The sequence below is a fragment of the Nyctereutes procyonoides genome, unplaced genomic scaffold, assembly GCF_905146905.1.
Source record: "Nyctereutes procyonoides isolate TBG_1078 unplaced genomic scaffold, NYPRO_anot_genome, whole genome shotgun sequence".
In the NCBI taxonomy this organism is placed as follows: Eukaryota; Metazoa; Chordata; class Mammalia; order Carnivora; family Canidae; genus Nyctereutes; species Nyctereutes procyonoides.
In genome coordinates this window covers 75,481,829-75,484,048 of record NW_026575125.1, presented here as the reverse complement: position 1 = coordinate 75,484,048, position 2,220 = coordinate 75,481,829, and the positions used below count along the sequence as shown (strand labels likewise).

Genomic DNA, 2,220 nt, shown 5'->3' with positions numbered 1-2,220 from the left:
CTACCCTGCTCCTTCCCAATGTGAACAGGAATGTAACCCTGAAATACCCATTTCCCACTTTTTCTCTCACCACTCTCCATCATCACATTTCTCAGGATGCATTAGCGAGGCAAGCATTGGAATATTATTAACTAGTGGGTACAGATTTGATCCTGACCTAGGAGACAGGTCAGTTGTGATAAAGGGCTTTCTTGGGAGAATTTCAGCCCATTTCAGCTTCCTTTTTCCTCATCTTTAAATGAGGTTGGTAAAAACTCCACTTAACAGTATGACCCTCCCCCATTAGAGCTTCTATATTTGGTTCTTATTTTTTTCCTCTATATTCCCAAAAGTAACATCACACACAGAGACGTTGAACTTGATGCTTATATATATTGACATCAAACTCCACAACAAATATTATTTGGTGAAAAATAACAGCATAGAACAGTACTTATATTTGATCACTTTTATCTATACATATGTCTATCTAGGTACACAGTTACAGGGAAATATCTAGAAGGGCATTCATCAAAGGGCTAACAATGTTTATATGAGGTTGGAGAGTTTCAGGTAATTTGTATTGTCCTTCATTTTGTGAAAGCCACTTTTTAATGCAAAAAGAAGTCTACTCCCCCCGCCCCCCGCCTCCACTGTTTTTCCCATCTGAAAACAGTTAAGGGTTCACTTGGCTCATTCTAGCACCTTACTTGACGTCCAGAGAGGTCATTGTGTCTGCCAAGGCCCACTTTTGACCTCTCCTTCTCTATATGTGTCAGCTCCTGCAGAGTGATGATCAGATTCTCAAACACCTGGGCCTTGCGGCTCTCACTGTTACAGGTTTCCTTTGGGTGACTTTCCTCACCACAATATGAACAAAAGATTGTGTATTTTCGCTTTCTGGCTCTATGTATATCCCCAGGACCATTATTCTTATACCCAGAACCCCCACTGGTGGAAGGAGATTGAGTTGAGGAGCTGTTGGAGGAATCAATGACCAGTATTTGATCTAGAGGTCTGGCACTGCCTCTAAGGTGGGGGGGGCATCCATAAGTGTAAGTAGAGGGTCCTGAGATTCTACTAGAATCACATCCTCATCTGAGTCGTCAAGGGTATCATCTACCTCTTTCACGTTGCAGTCAGCACTACTGATTGCTATTGGCTGGGGGCTCTGAAATGCTACAGGGCTTGCTGCCCTCTCCAAGATTAGCTCAGACCTTTTGGGCCACTTTGGTTTCATAAAAGTGTCACTCCAATCCTCTTCCTGCTTTATCATCTTGATCAACTCCAAGAAATTAGGAGGATGCTCCTGATCATTTGCATACATCCTGAGATGTTTCAGCCTAAAGCGCAGGTCCCTATTTAGCTTAGCTCCTAAAAGGAGCTGGTGCAGACGAATCTGGTTTGCATCTTTCTGAGCTATGATCCCTGCCTGAATAGCATTCTGGAGCTGTACTTCTAAACGGATCACATAAAGGGAGGTTTTCTCCCCTTGTGTTCGCAAAGTATTAAAAAATTTCCCATGGGCAGTGACCTTGCTTTCAGACTCCCCAAACACCAATTTCATTGCCCGCAAATCAGCCAGCCACACTTAGATTGGGGTTGGTGGCCTGGAGCAAACGCATGACCTCCCGGGCAGGGCCCCTAAGGGTGTTCATCAAGCACTTGAGCTTTTCCTCCTCAGACATATTCCAATCAGGTAGGACCCCAATGACCTGGATCAGCCAGGTTTCAAAGGTTTCTTCCCCTTGGGCTGGCACCACTCTCCCAGAGAACAACTTCACATTTCTTTCTGCCATGTTGACCCTTAAAGGACCAAGACTCCTTCCCATGGACCTCAAAATTGAATGGGCTCAAGGCGGCAAGGGTGTGTTTTGCCGCCGGCTATTACCCACGTGTGCAACGATGCTAGCCATGATGGATGACGGTCTTCTATCTGAATATAACAAGATGCTCAGGCTTTTTAGAAAAGCCTAATCCGTAGGAGGATTCCCCAAAGCAATGCTCCCGGGCACTGGCTTCCTTGTATCTCAATAGTGACTGTAAAGAAAAAGGAGGAAAAAAGGTCAATAAGGTAGTAGATTGCAGGGAAGTGGTCTGCAGTCACTCTACTTCCATGAACACCTTGCAGTACATTTTATATTTGCTCACTGCCGTAAAAATATCCTGCAGGACATTGGCAGTTAGAACTTTCTGGAGCTACTGGGTGTCCTTGTGCTAGCAGGAGTTACATCCATCCCC

The 2,220-nt window shown here is 44.8% G+C and overlaps 1 protein-coding gene across 1 annotated transcript; it reads right to left on the bottom strand.

The window, feature by feature from the left end:
* Positions 1–506: 506 nt before the first annotated feature.
* On the bottom strand, positions 507–1,895 carry ZCCHC18 (zinc finger CCHC-type containing 18). The gene is given in 3 exon segments (XM_055338985.1): positions 507–1,013; positions 1,016–1,558; positions 1,560–1,895. Coding segments are annotated over 3 exon segments (1,215 nt in total). The 3' UTR covers positions 507–677.
* Between the last annotated feature and the right edge of the window lie 325 nt (positions 1,896–2,220).